This window comes from Lonchura striata, chromosome 1A (assembly GCF_050655825.1).
Source record: "Lonchura striata isolate lonStrDom1 chromosome 1A, ASM5065582v1, whole genome shotgun sequence".
Lineage (NCBI taxonomy): Eukaryota > Metazoa > Chordata > Aves > Passeriformes > Estrildidae > Lonchura > Lonchura striata.
Genome location: NC_140741.1, coordinates 19,222,797 through 19,243,926, shown reverse-complemented (window position 1 = coordinate 19,243,926; position 21,130 = coordinate 19,222,797). Strand labels below are relative to the sequence as shown.

Genomic DNA, 21,130 nt, shown 5'->3' with positions numbered 1-21,130 from the left:
GTCCCTTGTCCCACAGGTTTTTTCAGCAAAGCCAGGAGCTCAGATCATGACGATGTTTCACGCATCTTGGAGCCAGCACTGGCAGCCTCTGCTCTCTGTCACTGCTTGCTCTTCCCATTGCATCTCCTCCCTCATGCTGGGGCAATACTGGTGTGACTGCACTGCTGAGGGGACCACGAACAGCTCTGCACCACAAATAGCTCCTGTGGGTCATGAAGCAATTCTTATTTGGGGTTTGTTTCCTGTCTAGATTTCTGGGGGACAGACACTTGACATTTGTAGCAGCACTAGTGTGGAGATGAAGATAGAAACTAGCTGTCACTGCAGCGTCACCAATATGCAAAAATATATTCATCCAAATGAAGATTGGCACTGTCTATACAGTTAAAGCAAAGCATGTGGCCAAGTATTTGCAGAATCTGGCTTTTCTTTACACAGTAACAAAATATTGTGCAGGGTTTGTTTCTTTTTTTCGTTACCAGTCACCTTCCATGAAAAACTCCATCTGCTAAAAACCACCTACTCTGGTCTATAGCTCTGCAAAGTAAACTTGTGCATGGGCTTTGCAAAACAAAATGCCCACTCAGTGCTGGAGCTGTCTGAAATGAAGCTCACAGCAAATGGATGCTAATGTTACCAAAAAAAAAGAGAAAAAACCCAACCCCCACTGCTGAGGAAAGTGGATGATGGGTTTCTTAATGGGGTATTGAACACTCAGAACTGCTCAACAGGAAAAAAGTAAGACAATTAAGGCTTTTATGACAGTATCTTCCTTTTAATTGTGGCCTGCTTAATTGGGTAATTCAATTAATCAGAAAGACCTAGGGAACCAAGTTAATCCTAATGACACTTAATGACATTGGTGGTGGCATAAGGAGGACGGTAATTACAAAAAGTTGGCTGACTGTAGATGCCTTGGTCATGCTTGTGACCCTGTCTTTCAATCTGCTTGTTCTGCCCAAAACTGTTTCACATCCTTCTGTAGCAGGTATGTAAACATATACATGTATACATATATATATACATATATACATATATATGTATATATATACACATATATACATATATATGTATATATATACGTATATATACACACACATACATACATATATATAATATATATATAATATATTTTATATATATATATATATATATATATATATATATATATATATATATATACACACACACACCCCAGTATATACTGAATCAGTATCCCTGACTCCTTCGGATTTGTGGCTTCGGATTTCCACCGCAGCCATTTGATGGGGTGCGAGCCTGCCCCCGTTGCTCTGCCCAATTCCCGTGGCTTTTCCAGCAGGATGGCTTTAACGGGGCTGGGAGAAGCAGCTGCTCGGCATTTCTGTCACAGCCGGGTGGGGACACAAGGGGGGCAGCTGGCTCTGCCCTGCGCCAGGAGGTGAAGCTCCAGCCCCCCGTGCCCCTCCAGGAGCCGGCACCGGGGAGCTCCGAGCCGGGCTCTCCGCCGGCTGCCGCGGCCGCAGCCCCGCCCCGCCGGTGACACCGCCGAGCTCCCGCCCCTCGCTGCCCGCCCCCCGCCGGTGCGGCGCGGGGGGTGCGGCTCCGCTCGGCTCGGCTCCGCTCGGCTCCGCTCGGCTCGGTTCAGCTCGGCTCGGCTCATCTCTGCCCCGCTCGGTTCGGCTCATCTCTGCCCGGCTCCGCTCGGCCCGGCCCGGCCATGGTGGAGCGCTCGGACGAGGCGCCGCTGCTGTTCTGGGCCGAGGGCCCCGCCGTGTCGGCGCCGCCGCCCGCGGCCGAGCCGGGCAGCAGCGGCGGCGGCGGGCGGCGGCTCGGCGGCGGCTGGAGCGCGGCTCCGTGGGACGGCGAGGGGCCGGCGGAGGCGGCGGGGCCGCCGCGGGCCGAGGCGGAGGAGGACCAGATCGTGGCCGTCTTCGTGGTCACCTTCGACCCCCGCACGGGTGAGCGGCGCCGGGAGCGGGCGGGCCGGGGCGCCGGGGCCGGGCCTGGGGCTCCCGGTGCCGCTGGAGTACGATGGATGCGGCCGGGACCGGGCTTCCCTTGGGGAGCGCTGCCCCCGCATCCCGCCTCCCAGGGACCGCTCCTCCCGCCGCGCTGGGGCAGCGTGGCCGGACCCAGCGGGAGCCGGGCTGCCCTCTGCCCCCACGGGGGACCGCGGCTCCACCGCACGGCTGCCGGCGTCGGGAGCGGGGGCCCTGGGCATTTGCCGAAAACGGAGCACAAGGGGGATTGCTTTTGGTCTCCATCCTGCCGAGAAGAAGTTCTGGCGGGAGGAAGGCGCCGCGTCTGGTGCCGCTCCGAGGACAGGGATGGGTCTGTCTCCACGGCACGGGGAGTTTGTGGACGGCGCTGGGGCACCCCCTGTGCCCCGCACAGATTTAGGCCGAGCCTCTGCCCAGCGCTGCCTGGAGGGCACCAACCTGTTAGCAGCATCTTGAGAGCATCCTTCTGTCTCCGTGGAGTGGCGCAGACCTGCCGGCAACTATCGGTGATGGATGGCGTTTGTGGCAGGCGTAAATCCGGCAGGCTCGCAGGGCATGATCACCAGCAGCAGCTCAGCTGCGTACTTCTTGGTGACCAGTGTGTTTAGAGGCTGGCCTCTGGTGGGATCTCTGGAACTTAGTGCTTTGAAGGAGTGCTGCGATCCATGAGGGCAGAGGAGAGGGGCAAAGGGAATATATTTTCCACTTCTCACTGCCATATCCACCTCTGTCAGTGCTGTTGGACTGTGCTGTTGTGTCACTACTGACAGAGGTTATTAATTTCAAACCTGTAAATCATCATTTCAGAAAATATCTCTAACTTTGTTTTCCTAGTCCTACTGCTCCCACAGTATCACCAAACAGGATGCTAGGACACAGACAGGAAGTTAGCACCTGCTTTGCACCTGTGAACACAGGTACTGCTGTGCGCAGGGATCTGATGTCCTGAGACACATTATTGGGTCATTTGGCTGCCAGGCACCAACCTGGGGTTCAAAGGCAAGAGAGACATTCAGGAGCCCATTTGCATCCAGATGTGAGACTGAGCTCCTCTTTCTTCTCTAGACAGGCACTGCCTTTAGCAAATCCGTAGCAAAAGTACAAGAGACAGGAAAGAGGTCTGTAAAGCACAGTGAGGTTGATTCTCCAGTGGGAGGGGAAATTACCTGACATCCTGCTCATAAGAGGGCCTTGGTAGTGAAGACTGAATGCCAGTCTTGAACTGAATATCCTAAGGAAGTAGAGAACAGGGCATGGCTGCTGGTATGATGTGGTGTCAGCAATGCCCACTATCTGACAGCATGGCTGCTGTGTCCCAAAACACCCAAGGATTTTGAGAAGGTACCCTTTCATACTGCACCAGAGAGAAGTGTCATTCATTCATAAAAATCTGAAATAAGATTGGATGTCATATTTCCAGCAGGAGATGGAAAATTGAGCTGTTTCTCCTAAGTATCCAAAACATGAAAGAGTCTGGGTGACTGCAGCAACAGCAGGTTGTCTTTTGATTTGACAGCATATGCCTTCTATGAAAGGGTGAGATTTTCTTGAGATTTGGCAGAAAGCTGAGCTTTCTCAGGAGTTTCTCTGAACCAGCTGTTGCTTTGAATGAAGTCCAGGGAAAGTTGGGCAACAGCTCTTCTCGCATCTGATGTGCAGTTAATGCTGGGTGTCATCAGCCTTGGAGTAGTCTGTCAAGTCCAGGAAGATTCAGCCTCCTGCTGCTACCCAGCATGGATGACAAGACTGTGAGCAATATACCAGCAAATGTCAGCTTTACAGCTGGGGGGCAAAGTGCCCTGCAGAGGGTGTGGACTTGGAAAAATGTCAGTAAGTTAAATGGCGTGAACTTGCTACAGTCAGAAAGAAAGTACAGGAATTAATGGTCAACCACATCAGATAGTGTGAAGGATTTCTGTAATGTTTGTAAAGGTATCTGGTCCTTGTGTATGACTTAAAGGAAATCATCCAGTTAGTGTCTGAGCTGCTTGGTCCTGCCCAGGAAAAGCACAGCAGACCTCCTTTGGCAGCTTGCTGAGGCATAGGAACAGCTGAATTTCTGGTGGTGGCTGTGCAGGTGGTTATGCCAGGTAGTGTCTGCCCGACTACAGGCAAGTAGGTGGGCAAGAGAGTTTTTCCTGTAGAAGCATGAAGTGGTGACCATGCTAATAAAGAACGTAACAACATCCCTCCAAAATTTAGAAGGGCTTGAAGCAGAAGAGCTTAGTGTATGCAGTTGCATGTGATGAGTTTCCAAAGGTAGGTTATGGGGTTGCCAGGTCACTGTTACAGTTCTAGTGTCCCTGTGACTGTCAACACTCAGTGCTGTCCTCATGTGCAGCATGGTGAACCTTGTGGCACTTGACAAGGAGCTGTCTTCACTGCTGTTGTGGGGCAGCTGATAACAGTCTTTGTGGAGGTCCCACACAGTCTGTTGGCTTAAAGGGTCTGTGAGTAATGGAGAGAGACAAGGAAGGAAGAGAGGGAAGTAATGTGTTTTGCACCAGGGAACATGCAAATATTCTGTTTTTCTCTCCCACATTTCTTCCGTGCAGGAAACAGAGCAAGTGTGATGTTTAGGTTACACTTCATGCTTCTGTCCTAGCACAACATGGTAGCATTGCACAGTAGGGGATCCTAAAGCCCTCAGGAAACCTCTAGTAGTGAGGAGTGACAGGTGATGATCCCCAAATGGGGGTGCCAGTATCTTCTTTGTGAGGGTGTGAAAATACAGTGGAAAGAAAATACGAGGGAAAGAGGAAGAACTTTGCACTCTAGAAAATGAGTTCTGGCTCAGACCTGGCCTGAAGGTGGGAGATAGCTTCTAGGAGATCAGATCTGCAGATCTGACTCTCAGCAAACTCACTAGTCTGCTCTCTAATGATGGGTGACTCTCACTTGGAAAGTTTCCTGTGTGCATGAGAGTTGCCTTCTGCATGGGGAAGGGCAGTGGTTCCTGTTTTTCTACAACATTGTTCCCTCCTCCCTCCTCTGGTTTCTCGGGCAGACTGGCAGCCGTATTGCATCTAGGTGAAGTCTCTCCTTTGTTTGCTCTCCTGTTGCGCCAGACTGACTTTCCTACTTTTTTAATCTCCGCGTTTGTTCTCCGACTGCCACGTCCCCCGTGTGTTCACAGGGCAAGGTGGCATGAGGAACAGCCAGGAGCACAGATGCAGGTTGCTCCTGACAGATCCTAGGAAGAAAAAAAAAAAAAAAAACAAACAACCTATGTGATAGGTGAGTTGGTTTTGAGGTCACAAGCAGGGTAAAGATCTGTTTCAAGGCATTCTTTCCTTATTGCTGCTACAAGAACGGGCATTGTTTGAGCAATGTCCACTTTAACACCTCTGCAGTGGATGTGACACCTGACAGTGTTTGTGGCTAAACTGAGCAAAGCCCATCTTCCTTTGCCCTTGATGGCACTCTCACCTATCGATCTGTGAATCCACAGGTAATGACCAATAAGGGATGCTCTGTGGGGCAAGGCTTAAAAGCACATCTGCCCTTAACCACAATTTCATGGTTATGAGGCAACAGTCTCAAGAGTTGACTTCCTCACGCTTTCAAGGAAGGTTCTTGTGCCTTTAAAAAGCAAACCAAACAGGCTCACACAAACCCAAAACAACAAAAGCCACCATCTCTGTATAATCTGGGAGCCCTCCAGGGGAGCGCGCGGGCTGCTATGATGTCACTGGCTCTCTCTGCCAGCCTTTCACACGCCTCAGAGGCCACAGCAGAGCTCTGTGCTTCCCTGTGGGACTGCACAGGGCTGTGCTCGGGGTCACGAGGCTGCTGCTGCTCCCGGCCAGCCCGGCTCTGCGGGAGAGCTCTGCTTGTGCACTGCAAGCGGGCACTTGGATGCACAGCTTCTCCTGTTGCCATGCCTGACGCTGTTGGGTTTTTTGAAGTCCTTGCCAGGCAGGGCTGGGGGAGGTCTACTGAATACAGCATCTATGTGAGAAGAAAAATAGCCTATTTAAATGTCAGTAGCTAAGCCCTATTCCTGTGCAGGCATATACTTGTGCAGTGTGAGTAATGAGACAAAAGACAGGCTTCAGAAATGAGGCCTCCAATTTAAATATCTCCAAGAGCCTTAGCTGAGTGGAAGGCCCCTGCAGATGTAGCTGTCCATGCAAGCCCAGCTGGAACGGTCACCCCAAAGGGCAGGGAAAGGAGTGAACCAGTAGGAAGCACCTTTGTGCTGCACCTGCCATTGCATTATCATGAAGAATTTTGGTTTGTTTGCCTTGTTTTTAAAACTAAGCCACATGACTTCAAATGCTGTGGGCAGACTGACAGAGAACAGAAACTCTGGGTAAATTTGGAGCACATCTCAGCGCCATGGGAATGTCCAGGTAGGCAGGTTGGGCTCTGAAGTGCTGGGATGGGAAAGTGTGAGAAGTGACCCCTTTCTTGGTCCATGGTAAACTTGTTGGACTTCATTTGCTTTAGGGACATCTTGTGACTTCTGTAATATCATCTGTTCCAGGATCGGGCTCCTCAGGTGGCCTTTTCCCCTGAACAACTGCATACTTTCTGGCTGGGTTGGCAGGTGACAGATGTTTGCTGATCTTGATGTAGCTTGTAATTTATGTACTTTTTTGTTGGTTATTCTAGCATGCACAAACACATTACACATTACTTCAGTCTACATACAAAGTTTCAGCTAACTCCTCCTAACCTAAAGAAAATAGGAGAGACTTCCGAGAAGAAGTGATGACTTGGATGATGGCTCAGGGGTTTCTGTTTGACCAGGCCTGCCAAGCTCAGGCAAAGAACAATATTGGTGGTGGTGTGAGCTATCCCAAAAACTCATCTTAAAGAGCAACAGTATGTCTTTTGGTTCTTTTTTGTGGGATGGATGCTTGTGTAGACCAAAGCTTATCCACCATCAGGTAAAATTGTAGTTGCTCTGTAATTAAGTTTATCAAGAATAAATCAACAAAATAGCACTAGCTTCAGAAGTGGCCCTAAGTGTCCTGCAGTGTCTGTGTGTTGTGCTACAACAAGTAACACTTGCAAGAGATATATGGAGTATCATATGCCACGTACTGTCTGAGACAATTTAGGAGTTCAGGAGTTGTTTTAAGGCACTGTTACAGGTGTTCCAGGGTTAGGAAAGCAACAACTTTCTGTTGATGATGTTTGCATTTTAGAAATGGGTACTGTATTCAAGCTTACCCAATTTAATTTTCTTCTCTGCAGGCAACATGGTGGAATGGTGTTTACCCCAGGATATAGATTTGGAAGGTGTGGAATTCAAATCCATGGCAAGCGGGTCCCACAAAATCCAGTCAGATTTCATGTGAGTACATCTGAGCTATATTACTTCTTCCTTTCTTAGTTGTGCATCAACACCACCAGCTCTTAATTCAGAACATGCAAGAAAAATACCTTGTAGGAAGCTAGGGTCCTGCAGAAACCTGCTTGCTAAACTGTTTCTACCTGTGCCAAAGATACTTTTCAGACACTTTCAATATGGTATTAACTACCAGCAAGCTGCAGGGATCTGCTGTATGACTGCTTTGCCTGTGGAGGCCAACTGGGGCAGGCCAGCTTCTTGCTGGTGTGCAAATTTCAGTGTGTACTGGGCAAATGATCTGCACTGCCACCATTGAGACTGCAAACAGAGGTCTAGGGTGAAGGGCAAAAAATGGCAGAACTGAAATGGTAAGGATTTTGCAGGAACAGGACTTAGAAAAATGTTCTTAACTCTGCCAGGGCTTTTGGTTCCTTTCAATGTTGTTATAAACAGGTATTGTTCACTTTCTTTTTTGCTAGCTCCTTGAGTTGAAACACGTAAGAGAGGAATTTTCTGCATTCTGCTAACCCAATGTTGCAATGCAGCAATGTTTCACAATGAACTGCAGTGTCACAATTCCTTTTGGGCAGGAATAACAGTTACTTTCTTAAAGGCATGTGAAGTGAACCCTTGCAGTCTGATCATCAGTGTGCTTCAATGTGACCAGGTAGCTGTACTGTACTCAGAACTGCATTCACTGGAGGCTTCTACCTTGGAGCAAAGGCTCTGGTCTGACTGAACCATGCATTCTGTTGGTCTTCCTTCCAAGTTATTTATTTGCATTCCTTACCGGCCTGTGATGGGGCTGGAGTGGGAACTCCTGGGAACTCTTGCCTTAAATATTTTGTCTTGCTGCTGAGAAGTCTGGAGCATCCAAGGCCTGTCCTCAGCCCTTCAGTTAGCATGGTGGGATTTCAGGGAGTTTCTTACAGAAGAAAATATGTTTCCAAATCAGTAATTTTAGTCCTCAGTTACCTTTCTTTCTTCTTCTGTCCTCTTTTTAACGTTAACCCTTCTGTCAAACTTTGTCTCCAGTTATTTCCGGAAAGGGCTCTGTTTTGGCCTGGCCTGCTTTGCCAACATGCCTGTGGAGAGTGAGTTAGAGCGTGGTGCCCGCATGAAGTCCGTGGGCATCCTCTCCCCTTCCTACACGCTGCTGTATAGGTACATGCACTTCCTGGAGAACCAGGTCAGGTAAGTTCCCTTGGGAATGAGCCTGGCCATTCCCCACCTGGGAGAGATAATGTTCTTTCTATGGAGAGCAGTTTTAGGCAAGTGAGAATTCAGTAACAATGCTCTGCTGTGATTTCCTTGACTGGCTATTTCTCCAGAAAGTTTAACAGATTCACAGTGTGAAGGAGACAAGGAACCGATTAGTAGCAGTCTGTTCCTTCCTAAGAGGCTAGTCAAATGCTACCCAAACCCTGGTTACTGTAGGCAGACATAAGTGTCACAGGGAGAGTTGAGATAACAAGAAGTTCTCCTTTTTGCCTTCTGAAAACAATTTTATTAGGGCCTTACAGAAGGCTTCTAATTGTGTAATGGTGATCCTGCCTAGCTGTGTGCTTCAGTTGTGTTGAGTGGATCTAGCAGCAAAAATGGTGATGGCAGAAAACTGCTCCTACCTGAGTGTATTTAAAACAGGACCAGTGCTCTGTACAGCCCAGCTCGCCACCTGTGTCAATCCTGTGTGTGTTCTCTGGCTGCACTGGGAGCTGGTAGTCCTGATGTTTCTTCCGCCCTCCGGGATGAGTCTGTACAACTGAGGCACCCAGGATCCCTTTTAGCTGGGAGAGCAGGTGTTTGCTGTGGACAAGGCACTAAACAAATACTCTGGAGATACTACAGATCTCCTTTTTTTCCTTTCTTTTCCAGACACCAGCTGGAAATGCCAGGGCACTACTCCCATTTAGAGGCATTCTATGATGACAAGAAAGGAGTTCTCCCTGATAGCAAGGGCACGCCCAGCTCTCAGCAACCTGTCCACTGGCTGCCTTCCATCCACAGATACATGTACCCAGAGATGAAGGTGAGGCAGGTGCCTGAGGCCTGCAGGAATGGGCAGAGGTCTGCTGCTCCTTGCTGGTGCCTCATGCTCCTTTATATAAGCAATCACTCCCACGCTTTGTAGGCTGCTTTAGATAAGATTTTGTTACTTGGACCATTGCAAGCTGTGTGCTGGTCTTGCTCCCACATTTAGACTTAGCATCTGTGCATGTGTCCCTGTTTCACCTCTGAGCTGTTTTCTTCCCTTTCGCTCCACCTGCAGATCACACACCCTGCTGGCTGTATGTCTCAGTTCATAAAATTCTTTGGTGAGCAGATCCTCGTCCTCTGGAAGTTTGCCCTGCTGCGCAAGCGCATATTGATATTTTCACCACCCCCAGTTGGAGTTGTCTGCTATAGAGGTATGTTTCCAGGGACACTGCAGAGCTCTGATCTAGTAGGCTGAAGAATTGCAGAAATGCCTGCGAGTACTGAGGGGACAGACATTATGCATGTCTTCAAAACCCATTGTGACCATGCCTCGTGAAGATACCACTCAGTCTGCATTTACGCATTTCCTACCAAATGCTTTTCTTCAGGCCTCGTGAGTAAGGACACATCTGGCACTGTCAAACTCAGTTCCTATCAGCACAGGACAGTAAGAACACTGACTGAATTTATGGATTCTAGAATGTGGGATTCCTATGGGAGAACGGATTATTTCCTATGCGAAACAGGATGTCATCACTTGACAAGTTCTGGTGTTCAAAGGCATTTCAGAGCTCTGACCATTGTTTTCATAGAGGCCTGTGGGAAAGCTGGCCTTGTGGGGTTCAGAGTGCCCTTGAAGGAAACCAAAAGGATCTCAGGATGTACTTCTCTTGTCCACAGTGTATTGCTGCTGTTGCCTTGCAAATGTTTCTCTGCCTGGTCTTGGAGGAACTGTCCCAGAGTCCAAACCATTCTTCTATGTGAATGTGGCAGACATAGAAATGCTGGAGACAGAAGTATCATACGTGGCCTGTAAGTATTATGGATTAGGCATGATGTTTTTAGCTTGAGGCTGTAAAATGTCTTGAGACACCAGACTGTGGAATAGAACTGATGAGAAATAGGTTGTGCATGGAATGACTAACTATGCAAGCAGGAGAGAACAGTTGGTCTGCTGGGAAAGCAACATGCTGCTCTGAAAATCTTCTCTGGTTTTGGCAGGTACAACAGAAAAGATCTTTGAGCAGAAACGGGATCTCTATGATGTCTATGTGGACAACCAGAATGTGAAGACGCATCACGAACATCTGCAACCACTCCTGAAAATTAACAATGCTGACAAGGAGAAGTACCGACGGCTCAATGACCAAAGGTAATCACAGACATCTGGGTGCTCCTGATAGGAGATGTGGCATAAAGAGGACACTGCTCCTTTGTTCTTTCCTCCTTGTTGTATTTTCAAAATATACTACTGGTTCAGCTCATCTCTTGGTAGATTGTGATCATCTCATAAAGCTTTGAGGTTCACAGTAGGTATGTGCAATTAACTTGTCTCCCTTCTCTCAGGCAGATGTTAATGTATTCTCAAGAAGTGGGTGAGGACTGCAGCTCCTGTGAAGAGGACCTTTTCATCTTGTGAGTGGCTACCTCTAATACTTAGTTGGACATGGCTAGTTTTAGGGAGCCTCTTGCACCGATTTTGTGTTGCACTGTTTGGCACATTATGAAACAGCATGTTTGACATAATTCCATAGTTAGCTTTCTTCCTCTAGAGTTCTAAAAACAGACTGGCTCTTCCTCTTCAGATCATCTTTTCATTTTGAGAAGCCAAAATATAGTATCTGCTCAGGTCACTTATGTGTTAGGAGGGAGAAGTGAATTTTAAAAACACAATCAGAGATATAAGAATGCCCTCGCAAATATAAGCACTATAGGATTTTTCTTGCCAGAAATTCTTCTTCTTTGGCTCTGAAAAGGACAATGGTCATGGGAAGCAGGCACTGTACCATGATGGGGGCTGGTACAGGGTAGAGATCAGACCTGGATGTGAAGGATTGGCTTACTGATGTGGCTGACTTCATACCTGGCAAACAGAGGAACCAGAACTGGGTGTAGAGTAGGAGGTACAGAATTAGATAAAAATCACGTTTACCACCTCTGCAGCCCTTCACTGCATGTTGCTATTCACACTCTGCAGCAGGTGAGAAATAATAGGAGGAAACTGTGTGAAGGGCTGTCAGGGCAGAGCTCTGATTGTTGAGCTTCACAGGTGTAGCCAGAGCTCTTTCTGAATAGCTTTGCATGTTTCTAGGAAAGCAGCGGGTAAGAAGGAGCTCTCACTGGTGTGTTCTGCACCAGTAATGGAGAATTTATTTACCCACTGGCTTATCAGATGGGTGACAACACTGTTTCCTCCTTTACATTACGGGAGCTGTAGGTGTAATGTACCTGCTTGGTGACCACAGAACACACTTTAGCTGACAACGTGGCTTCTTCTGAGGGAAACACCGCCCACAGATGGGAGCACCACTGTCAATTAAAAGTTACTGCTCTTTGTTTATTCTGGGTCACCCGATGAGAGAGTGGAGAAGTACTACAGTGCCACCTAACAAGGTGGGATCTCTGGCTGAAGGGGTTAGATGCAGTTCTGGGGCTCTGCTGCTTGTTTGCTAAATATACTGTCTTTCTGGAGGTCCAATGCAATCGCTTTCACTGACTTTACCCTATAGGTTTTTCATGGAGCAGAACAACCGCATATTCCAGACGCTGATGGAAGTGTCAGCTAGCCAGGACAAGACACTGACAGCTGACCACGCACGAGGCATGGGCCTGGATCCCCAGGGGGATCGAAGTTTCCTCATGGACCTCCTGGAAGTGTATGGCATTGATGTTATGCTAGTCATTGACAACCCCTGCTGCACTTAAACCAAGGGCAAGAGAGATGGGGAGCAAAGATCACTTTTTAAGGACTACCGGACATTGCTTAGGAGGATCACTGGAACTCACCACAGCCACAGTTATTTAATAACTTTATATGGAGAGTATTTATAATTTTAAAACAAAATGTGATTTTATTTTCTCACACTCAGCTTCTCAGTGAGTACCTGCTCTAAGGTTCCTTTTGGTTTTGTCTCCCTTTCCCTTTCATTTGTGTTTTTTGTTTTGTTTAGCCAGGACCAGTGCACCTTTGCACCAAACCTCACTGTTGCCAGTGATAGCTAGGTTTTGGCCTAGCCTGGATACCTGAGCCCTGAAGACTTCAGGAAAGCACTTTGTTTGATGACAACCAATGTGAAATGCTATAGCCAAGCTTTCAGACTTGGCTGGAAAATCCTCCTATCAACTCCCCCTTCCACCTGGGGACTGAAGAGGGCTTCAGCACAAGCTGTTAATGGCCCAATCTCATAAATAGCTCCTACCAAGTTTATTGGTGGGGACAGTTAAACCAATGGTAAGAACCAGGACTCGTTTAAACACTCCTCACCCAACTTTAAGGTGAATTGGAGTCAAGCCACCCTTCCTTGTAAATGGCAGAAGCAAGTTTGGGATTGGGGATGCTACAGGATCTTACGACTTTGCTTACTGGAGCAGCACGGCTTCACTTCTGGCATCTGAGGTGGTCTAAAATAGCAGAGATTGCACCTACCTATCTCAGCTGGAGAAGAGCACCCTCTCTCCTCAATCCACCCCACCACCCCCTTTGGCTTTTAGTTGCATCAGACCTGCTGCTTTGGTTTAAAATTTTCAAACCAGCAAGATGGTCACCCATTTAACAGGGACCAACACCACTGAGCCACTTTGCAGTCACTTTGTTGTCCAGCCTCAGCTTGGACCATGCTGGGCTGGATGGGGTAGAACAAGTATGCTTTAACTAATGTCACTAGCCCTTCCTTTGTAGCTGATGGGACTTGTTGCTCCTTTGCTTTAACACTGTCTGCTAATCCTCCTTTTGTTGAGCCTTCAGCACTGCCTGCTGCTATCCCTGGCTTTCTGTGTGAGACAAAGAACAGACCTTTCAGCTGGAACAACTGAAGTTTGCAGGACATTCCCTTGGAGTTTGGTATTCTAAACTGGCACAGTTGCTAGAAGCAGTGTTTAAAAGCAAATCTGTCTTTTTTCCTGAGTAGAGCTATAGAACCAGATGAAACAGATGTTTTCTTATGCTGTGGAAAGAATAGGATTCAATTCCTGAAGGACTAGTCATTACCTCCAGGAAGGCTATCCCAGTAAAGAGTAATCCCTTTGCCACACAAAAGCCAAGAATCGTACCTGGAGGTGTGACTTAAAGCTCTGCCCCAAATCCTTCAACCAGCAGCAATATCAGCTTTTAACTGACTGTTCTTCCTGAACTGTGGCTATAGCTGATTAGTTGCTGTTTCTATCATTACATATTTCAGCACCCTTGGAGGCTTTTTTGCATTGTAGGAATCCAAACTGTAGCTGATGTATCCATTTGTCCTAATCTTTTATAGAATGAGACAGAGCCTGAACCACCAAGATCTCACCCACTCTAAAGCAGGCAAGCACCTTTTTGAAACAGGTGAAGCAAATGTTCTCCAAAAATATCCTCTGTGGATTGTCACCCTCTGGAAAGGAGGAGGCAATTTTCCTGCCATTTTCCTGTCTCCAAGCAGTCACTCCCCTGATTGCTTTTTCAAGGCTTTGGGATGTTTTCGTAAAGAAGAAAATATGCTGTTGTTCATACTGTCAATTGCTCACAACAACTGTAACATCATCATCCTTAGAATGTAGGGGGAAAAAATGTAGGAAGAGGTAAAAACAGCTGAGTATAATTTAATGGAAAGACCAATCTCTTCCTTAAGAAATGGCTTTGCTTTTAAATTCACACCTTCAGTATAAAAGTGGCCCACAACTTCCACACTTTTTTCCTCTAACTTCCACTACAGTTTTAACATGCTGCCTTGCAGTGACGATCCCTGAGGAATCAGGGCAGCTGAGCTGCCCTTGTATTGCTGTCACTTCTTCAGACATCAAAAGAGAAAAACAGAACCAAAACTAGTCTCTAGCAATTTATCCTCTCTTTCTTGAAGGTTTGCTACATAGTTTAGCTGTGGTCAGTTGTTAATGAATTTCTATTTTCTTTATTTCTTTTGCTAAACTAAACAAAAACAAACCTTTGGTTTGCTGAAATTTTACAGTCAGTGCAGTCAGAGGCTAACACTCTGCATTAGAGCACTGTTGTTTAAAGCTGTTGGAACATGAGGTCTAGTAGGACAGCACTGACATAGCCCCTTCCCTAAGCAGAAGCTCCTGAAATTTCTATTTGACATTTATTAAACCTCTGCTTTCCAGAAATCAGGTCCTCAGTTGTTAGCAGTAGTATGGGTGCAGAAGCATCAAAGCAAGCAGATTACTGTAGCAGCACCCATGTGCTACATCCAGTTGGATGGTTGCAGCCTATCTTGTTCTTCCTTGTAATTTTGCTTCTCTGTCAATGCTCTCTTGGCAGGCAACTGCTACAAAAGTCAGAAGCTGTCTGACAGAAAACAGAGCAAGATGACTTTTCTCTCCTAAGCCTTCCATATTCGATTAGCTGCAGAAGTGCTTCCACCTGCACTCCTTTTCTAAAAGATACTGCTTTTATTTTTGTCACATGTGAAAAGTTCTCGAGAAACGGGTACATAATAGAAAAAAAATTGTTATAGCTTGGGGCATGAAGGACTGTTCTGTGGAACCAGTTTAACTGAGTCATATCTTTCCAGAAGATACTATAATTCAATGTAGAACAGTTATGTACAGATATTCAAAATCCCCTCCTGGGCATTCAATTGGTGCTTTGTTGCCTACTAGCAGTTGGGAGACATCTACTGGGTATGTTTTGAATCAAAAGAGGGAGGAAAATGTGGCATAAGGTAGGATATTGCTGATTTGTCTTCTCCCTTTGACTTTACAGTGGTGCCTTCAGTTTCTTGGGTGTAATGCCTCTGGTCAGTTGCTGTGATCAGAGCCAAGGTTTGAATGGTGGTTACAGTAACCAGCTCTATGCTGCGGACCTGTGTATTCTCCAAAACTCAAATTATTGGATAGCCAGGCAGGTTCTCAGCTTGTACTTGCTTGACTTTAACCAGGAGAACAAGAGCTTTTTAACTGCATCTTAACTTGAGATGCACTAGAAATGTATAATCAAGCAATGAATTTTTACTGCTTGTACTATCTGCATTGAAGGGTAAAGCTTATGAGAGACATATAAGCTCAGTTCAGTTTGAACAAGCAATACCATGCCAGACATCTTAATCATCCAGAAGTCTTCTCACAGCAAGGTTAGGCCAAGCTGCTTAGAGCCAATAAAGAACTATAATGGATACTAGGAGAAAGGCACTTGATGGAATCAGAATTCAGATTTGTCTTACAGACATGCTACTACCTTATTTTCTAGGATACATGAGGTACTTACTGCAGTGTGTCTTACAGCCAATGGTTGTGACTGTCACAGGAGCTGAGCTTGCCTGTCCCCATCCTTCTGGGCAGAAGTTCCATCACCTTTTCAAGAGGAAGTAGCTCCCTGTACAGGTTATTCAGTAAACCAGGGTTATGGTGATAGCCCATTTTAACAGCTGTCAAAGTTAATGAGCAAAAAATTGGCAGTAGCTGTGGCCCTCCTGGCCACAGACTGTGCAAGGGACAGGCAAGCTTCTTTCAGGGAGGTGGAAAGAGTGGCTCCTGGAATAGTAGGGCAAGAGCACTCTATCCAAAAGCAAAATTCTAGGTACAAAGCATGCACACGAACCCAAACTCTCATCCTAGCCATTACTTCTATGTTAGTTGCTGTCTTCTTCCCACTTTCCCAAAACCAGTGGTGTAGTGATTATGAGAAAAGACAGCATAAATGTCTTTTACAAGGGACTGGAATGTATTGATTTAACAGTGTGGTCTGTCTAAAGCTGAGGGTACTAAATGCCTGTGAACCAGGATTTTAGACCTTGGTTAATGCAACATGTCATTCAAATGGGAATGCTTAAATGTGGTCAAAATAAACAGGTGCCTTGAGCTGGTCCATGATTAGATTGTTATCCTTCCTTTTTATCTATGTTACAGTATTTTAAGCCCTTCTAGAGTTGAAGCCAGGTTAAGTGTTTTCATGAGTGGGACCTAGAATTTTACTCCTCCTTCCTGTCTGGGAGTTTGTACAAAGGAAGATTTTTGTGTTGCTGTCAGACAGAAACATGAGAACCAAGTTCTTTCCTCAACATTTTACATAGCAGGTTCAGCCCCTGCCTATTTTATGTAGTGTCTCACACCTCCCTTGAGAATGTTGCAATTCAGAGGTCTAGAATTACCCTATACTGGAAGAACTCTGAGCTGCAGAGGAAGGAGAAAAACTACTTGAATGGTATTTGTACAAGCTACTCAACTTATGCTGATATGAATATTTAAATACCAGCCTGTGTCTCGAATGATCCTTGGTACTTCAACATCAGCAATACCAATTCTAAAGGGATCTCTTGGTTACCCTCAAGCAAGGAATCACATTGCATTGGGAGCTATGGAAGAGAACTAGTGATTTTCCCTGTAAAATGGTACAGATGAACAAGGAGCCAGTTCTCACCATCTCATCCCTTGCAGCAGGCTGAGTGTAATTGTAACAGCTCTGATGTTGTTTGCATCTTGCAGATGTGTGGTTGCTCCCATAGGCCTGTGGCTCTGTAGAGAAACTGCTTACTAAAAACATGGGTATTTTTCAATACAATTAAAGCTTACCTTTTTGAAATGGCTGTTGCCTTGTCTTTCCTGCCACTGGAGAAAAAACACATTGCTGATTTTATTACAGAAACGTCACCTTGAGGAAAAATTCCAGTAGTGAGAACTGCCCTTGCAGCCAGAGGCTGCAAAACAATGTCCCAGGTGTCTCTGTGGCAAGCAAAAAGAGCAAAGCACAACCACCATGTTCCTTGGAGAGTGACCCAGGGCTCCACTGGGCACTCTTCATTACTACAAACCAGGTCCTATCAGCAGCATAATTATCAAAAGAAACTCAGAGGCTTCTATCCCCTTCAGTCTCAGTCAAGAGTTACAGGACAGCTAGGGCTGGAAGGGACTTTAAAGATCACCCAGTTCAGGTAATTTGTCTCTCCACAGTGTAGTCTAGGGAAGATCATTCAGCTTGGTTTCAGCATCATGCAGAAACCCAACCCCGCTTCCCCTTTCGAGGCATTTTTCCTTTAAGATGTCTCCAGCAGAGGATGCTGTTGGAGCACAAGCTGCCGGGATTCAGTCCTTGACAGAGCTGCTGGAAGCCAACTCACTTAGGTCTGTATTTTGATAACATCAGAGTCAACAACTGGACTTAGACTAGACCACAGCATAACACATGGACTACAGACAATCACATCAGAAAAATAAGGATAATTTTCTTTCTTCCAGTAAGCAAGACAGAATCATTTGAATTTCTAAGTTAGAATAAGGGCAACAGGTAAGCTTGCCTAAGTCAGTAATACTTCCTTTCAGCAATTAAAGCAAAGCTATAAACAAAAGCTCAAAACAAAAAGCAACAAAACTAATTATGGTACTGAGGCTCAAGGGGATGGAGGTTGCATATGGAGTGGTGAGCACTGTTTACATTAGACAAGAGCAATCAGACACAATAAATAAATAATAGACTTTATTTGGATATCCTTACTGGCATAATACTACTACAGGAATAAAAGGAATACTTACCAAAACAAACAAGAAAAAAACAAACAAGCAAAAAAAAGACTCACTCAGCTTGTTAAAGAGTCTTTCCAAATAGCTTTCCAAAGCTTTTCATACAGCTTTGGGTCAATGATGTTTTCCAGTTTGCTTCTGTGCAATATACCTAAATTGATCTAAGGAATACATTTCTACTATATAATTACTGGAACTCTGTGCTGCTGAATCTGGTAAGATGAAAAAAATTACATCAATATCTTATCCAGATACATATAGGTAATTTTTAAACTTGCTCCGGAGCTTTGTATCACCAACCTCCAGTTTATTTTGTGACATCTGTTTTAATGCGGCAATTCCAATGTTTCATAGAATTCCTTAGCATTACTCCCCACCAAGTACTTTTTTTCCCAGTATCCCAAGTTTTGCAAGATTTTTACATGGGTAAACCTAAAATCTTAGAACACAAAGACAAGTATACTTAAATTTTACTTTAATATACAATTTCATTACAGCAGTAGCATCTGGCACACAGCGTTCAGCCTGCAGTGCTGTAAATGGGACAATGATGACTTCTTAGGGGAGGTGGAAAAAAAGATGCCATCAAGTTAACATGCATTTTTCAGAATTTTCATTTGCATTTTTAACCCCTTTGAGACCAGTCAAATCATACACTTCCAATGGAAGTACCTCAAACATAAAAATAGCCAAAAGGCTTTTTAGTCAAGTGGGGTTAATCAAGTTAGTTAGGTCTCATGAGCCTTGAAGAGACCCTGGTAAGACTGGTGAGCACTGGCCCGTGTGCCCTGAATTCTCATTGTACCACTGCCTGCAGCAGCTGCTCTCTCATTCTGGGATCGCAGAAGAACCGGAGTTTGCGGGGTAAGAGCTTCACCTCCACAGGCATAGCTTCATACTCCTCATTATCAATGCCAAAAGATCCCTCAGTGCCCTGTGTGCAGTGACAGGTAAACATCAAACATCATTTCAGCAAGCTGTAATGCTGATTTTACTAATAAAACAGTTGAATACTTAGCTCAGTCTCAACCAAGATGACCCCCCTGCCTCTGCCTTCCAGCCTGTTTTCTCTCCACAACACAGGGAGACCCATCCTTCACTGCACAGAATGTATTAAGAGTCTGGTGCATGAGATGTTACCTCACTTAGTTACTAATTAGTGATAATTAAACGCTAGGAAGCTCTAATGACCCACATTGTTTATACTGAAGGATTCTTTTCTATTGGAACTACAATTATGTGCACTTAGATCTTGGGTCTGCCAGTGGTGACATAAACTAATCTGCAGAAATGCCTGTTAAGTAACGTCTATTAAATCCATGTTAAAAACCCCTTTCAGCATTCTTTTACTATATTGATCTGAAACATGAGATGCAAAGTAATTTACTGGCCAGGAATTACTCAGCAGTAGAATTTTATCAAGTGTTTAATGCTGATAAAGTCACCATGTGATTAAAACCATTCATCAAAATGGCAGGCTGACTTTACCTAAAAACAGCTTCAGTGAGTGCTTTGTGTGCCCTTGACTCACGGGAGGGCTGTGCTGTGTGGCTACTAAAACCAACTCCGAGGGAACTGGGACACCAGAGCAGCACAGACTGGAGCAACTGGTACAAGTTCTGGTACAAAGCAGTCCACTCCATCAACATAAGCTGGTGAGACTCATCTGGGCTGCCTCCAGTTCCTTCACTGGAGCTGGGCCATGGAGTCGAACAACACTGCTCTGTACCATGCACCCGTGTTCTGAAGATCTTAGTAGCAGCTGCAGTATGAACAGCTCATTTTATAACACAACCCTTACTTATGGCCCAGCTGTACTTAGCCCAGCACTGCAGAGAATTCTTTCAGAATCACAAATTTGCCATGATCTGAATTCAGTGGAAGTATTAGGATGCTGGTTAATCATGACATCATAATTCATGATTTTTACTCAGTAGCAACAGATTTTTTTTGCCTTTCAACACATTTTTTATCCCTTAATATGGAATTATTTTGCCAAATCATAGATAATTTGAAAACAGAAGTTATCTATGAGATTGATTTCATGTCCTTGTAAAAACAAGAAACTGTCCTCGCAGGGCCGCAATAACAGCTCAGAGACAGGAAAAGATGAATCTAAATTACACAGGCAGGCACAGCTTTGTCTTCTTTGTCAGCTTCATTATTTCAAAGTTTTGAGACACTTCCTCATACTGATCTCAGCTCCCCTGTCCTATCTTACCCTCCTTTGTCTCCAATATTTACCTTCTCTACAGCACAATGCCTTCTAGGGCAAAATGTACACATCCTCAGTGCTAAGGAGAAGAAAATCCACATATTACAGCACTACAGAATGTATGAATCAACAGTGGATCATCTGGTCCAACCTCCCTGTTCAAGCAGGGTCATCCCAGAGCACAATGTACGGATTGTATCCAGATGATTCTTAAGCATCTCCAGTGAGGGAGACTCCACAACATCTCCATGCAGTCTATTCCAGTGCCTGGTTATCTGCACAGTAAATAAGTTCTTCTTCGTGTTCAGGTGGGACTTCCCATTTGTATGCAATAAACTCAAGTAAGAGACCCTTTAACCACTATGACTGTCTTCATAAAATATCTGCCACTATTTCCTGGCAGAACAAAGCTCCCCCTTTGGGTTTACAGACAATTCAGGGAACTTCAGTATGTCTGTCCTGGCAAGGGACTCACTGGCTGCACTATGGAACTGAGTGTCCCACTTGCAGTGTAATCAATCTCCCTGATTTAGAATAGGAATTTCTCAAAGCACAGCATCAACAGGTACGAGAAATGAAGTGAAAGAGTTTTTCAGCTCTCTCAGCTTCTCACCTCTGGAAGTTGCAAGATACATCTGCTGGCTTGGATGCGCTGACTCCCTTCAGGGCACATGAGTGGATCACGCATCTTTTGACTTCTGTTCAAACCAAAAGACAGGTAAGGTAAGGACTTGCTTCTCTCAGAAACAGCCTTCTTCAGGGATGACATTTTGTTGTGGTAAATCACTATGCATTTGGTAAACTTAGAGGTTAGTTATACAAATATTTGTGTGTTTAACTGTGAAAAAAGTAGAAGAGTCCTTCCCTCTTCTGCTGCAGTCAGTGCATATCATAATGGACTGACAGACTCCAACCAGCTTCTGCTCTGAGGCTCACTAATTATATTTGAACACTGAGCACAGTTTTGTGCTCTTCACTTCCATGCTGAAC

General features: G+C 45.6%; 2 protein-coding genes across 7 annotated transcripts in view; one reads left to right on the top strand and one right to left on the bottom strand.

The window, feature by feature from the left end:
* The first annotated feature begins 1,614 nt into the window (after nt 1-1,614).
* On the top strand, nt 1,615-16,990 carry DENND11 (DENN domain containing 11). The gene is made up of 9 exons (XM_021552021.3): nt 1,615-1,940; nt 7,188-7,287; nt 8,320-8,478; nt 9,160-9,313; nt 9,554-9,692; nt 10,162-10,293; nt 10,483-10,633; nt 10,828-10,896; nt 11,991-16,990. The coding sequence occupies exons 1-9, from the start codon at nt 1,700-1,702 to the stop codon at nt 12,184-12,186; spliced, it is 1,341 nt and encodes a 446-aa protein (XP_021407696.1). The 5' UTR covers nt 1,615-1,699; the 3' UTR covers nt 12,187-16,990.
* Nucleotides 16,991-18,383: 1,393 nt separating this feature from the next.
* Nucleotides 18,384-21,130, bottom strand: part of AGK (acylglycerol kinase) — a 36,956-nt gene continuing 34,209 nt past the window's right edge. For all 6 annotated transcript variants that reach the window (XM_085568214.1, XM_021552022.4, XM_085568216.1 and 3 more), the window contains 2 exons: nt 20,754-20,838; nt 18,384-18,859 (listed from right to left, as the gene is read on the bottom strand). In XM_085568214.1, coding sequence (XP_085424340.1) covers nt 18,722-18,859; nt 20,754-20,838 — 223 coding nt within the window. In that variant the 3' untranslated portion in view covers nt 18,384-18,721. The remainder of the gene's footprint in view (nt 18,860-20,753; nt 20,839-21,130) is intronic.

Bases quoted from the DNA above. Each gene is read 5' to 3' on its own strand.
- DENND11 (XM_021552021.3), top strand. From the start codon at position 1,700: ATGGTGGAGCGCTCGGACGAGGCGCCGCTGCTGTTCTGGGCCGAGGGC. The intron at 1,941-7,187 runs GTGAGCGGCGCC...TCTTCTCTGCAG, and splicing joins CACCTTCGACCCCCGCACGG to GCAACATGGTGGAATGGTGT. The intron at 10,897-11,990 runs GTGAGTGGCTAC...TTTACCCTATAG, and splicing joins GAAGAGGACCTTTTCATCTT to GTTTTTCATGGAGCAGAACA.